Consider the following 1920-nt stretch of genomic DNA (forward strand, 5'->3'; position numbering starts at 1 on the left):
TGTGTGTGTGTGTGTGTGTGTGTGTGTGTGTGTGTGTGTGTGTGTGTGTGTGTGTGTGTGTGTGTGTGTGTGTGTGTGTGTGTGTGTGTGTGTGTGTGTACGGTGTCTCATTTTTAAGGATCCACTTAAATATCTCAGAAATATCTCAGAAACCCTGCGTTAAATCGAGAAATATTTCAGATAAAAAAGATAAAAGTTTTTTGCTTCGAGTAGGATATAATACAGTTATATAATAATACCATTGATTTAACCTTGGATGATGTTGTCGAGGTCAGAGTAAGATAACTTTGAATAAATTATTTTGTCATTAAATACTTTTTGCATTATGAAGCTTGAAAGTCTCAATATCTTTGGCATTAGCATTATCCAAAGTACGTTTACGTAAAAATGAATTTTTAGGGCAAAAATGAAAAGAGATACAATCTCCAACAGCCTTGAGCTTGACAAATGTTATTTAGGTCATGATTCTGAACAACATTTAAGAGGCTTCATCGGTCGGACACTTTAGATAATGCTTTCTAATGCCGATGGTATTGTAACTTTCAAACCTTATAACTCGAAAAGTATTTAATGAAAAAATAGTTTATTATACTGTTCTGAAAAGCTCTTGAGGTAAGCTATAAGAATATGAAATGAAAAATCGGAATTCCATTTAAAAAATTCAAAGTGACCTCTTGCTCTGACCTCGACGCCAACCTAAGGTCAAATCAATGGCATCTTATTTCCTCCTTGAAGTAAAAAAACTTTCGTTTGAAACATTTTTCGATTTAACACAGTGTCGAAGATATTTGAGTGAATCCTTTAAAAATGGAACATCTTTTGTGTGTGTGTGTGTGTGTGTGTGTGTGTGTGTGTGTGTGTGTGTGTGTGCGTGCGCGTGTGTATGCGTGCGTGCGTGCGTGCGTGCGCGCGCGCGTGTATTTATCATATATCATAGATAACGTGTAAGTATGATGAAACAATTAAATAACAAATTGATAAATACATATCTAAATTATATATATATATATATATGTATATATACGTTACAAAGTTACATTTTATGCTTGGAAATGTTTATAATTGAGTTATTTTTAATTATACGTTTATATACATACAATTCCCTACTTCATACGATTCACCTATCACTAAGAATCATCCACAGATTTCTTACATGTCAATAAACCATGTTGATATCAGCTGATGGTACCGTTTTGCAGACGGAGAAATTCAGGAGCTGATAAAGGAGAGCGCAGCAGTGCGTGAGAACGCGTACTCGCCATACAGTAAGTTCAAGGTCGGCGCCGCGGTACGATGCGTCGATGGTAGCATCTCACGGGGTTGTAACGTGGAGAATGCGTCTTATCCGGCGGGCGTATGCGCCGAGGTCACGGCAATCGCGCGGGCTGTGTCGGAGGGGAAGCGAAAGTTCACAGCGTTGGCCGTGGTCGCCGATCAGGAAAATACTTCGTTTACCACGCCATGCGGAGTGTGCAGGCAATTCATGTCCGAGTTTGATGAAAACATGCCCATTTACTTGACGAGATCCGATATGAAGAAAGTTTTACGGACTAAGGTGAACGAACTGTTGCCGTTGTCGCCCTTCCGCACAAATGATACGGAGACTTCATAATTTATCCTCGTTGTTGAAGGCGATGTTCAAACAACACAGAGGCTACAACGGAAGGCGTTGAATTTTTCTATGTATGTATTTATCCAGAGTATTTATTCAGAACCGAACATTTGTAAATCTTGTTACATACATATAATTCGGCATATCAACATAAGACTTTATTTCAATGAAATTAAAATCGATGATGCACAAGTATTATTTACAATGACGTGATATATGAATAATGAAGTAGCTATTGTGCAAAGTGACCACGTTAATAGATTATGTGTACACACGTACACACACGCGCGCACACACACACACACACA

At 38.1% G+C, this 1920-nt stretch overlaps 1 protein-coding gene across 1 annotated transcript in view; it reads left to right on the top strand.

Moving 5' to 3' along the window:
* Positions 1–1612, top strand: part of LOC105624941 (cytidine deaminase-like) — a 4225-nt gene extending 2613 nt beyond the window's left edge. Inside the window, exon 2 of the mRNA XM_012206284.1 lies at positions 1200–1612. Coding sequence (XP_012061674.1) covers positions 1200–1612 — 413 coding nt within the window. The remainder of the gene's footprint in view (positions 1–1199) is intronic.
* Positions 1613–1920: the final 308 nt, after the last annotated feature.

Source organism: Atta cephalotes, assembly GCF_000143395.1.
Source record: "Atta cephalotes unplaced genomic scaffold scaffold00097, whole genome shotgun sequence".
Lineage (NCBI taxonomy): Eukaryota > Metazoa > Arthropoda > Insecta > Hymenoptera > Formicidae > Atta > Atta cephalotes.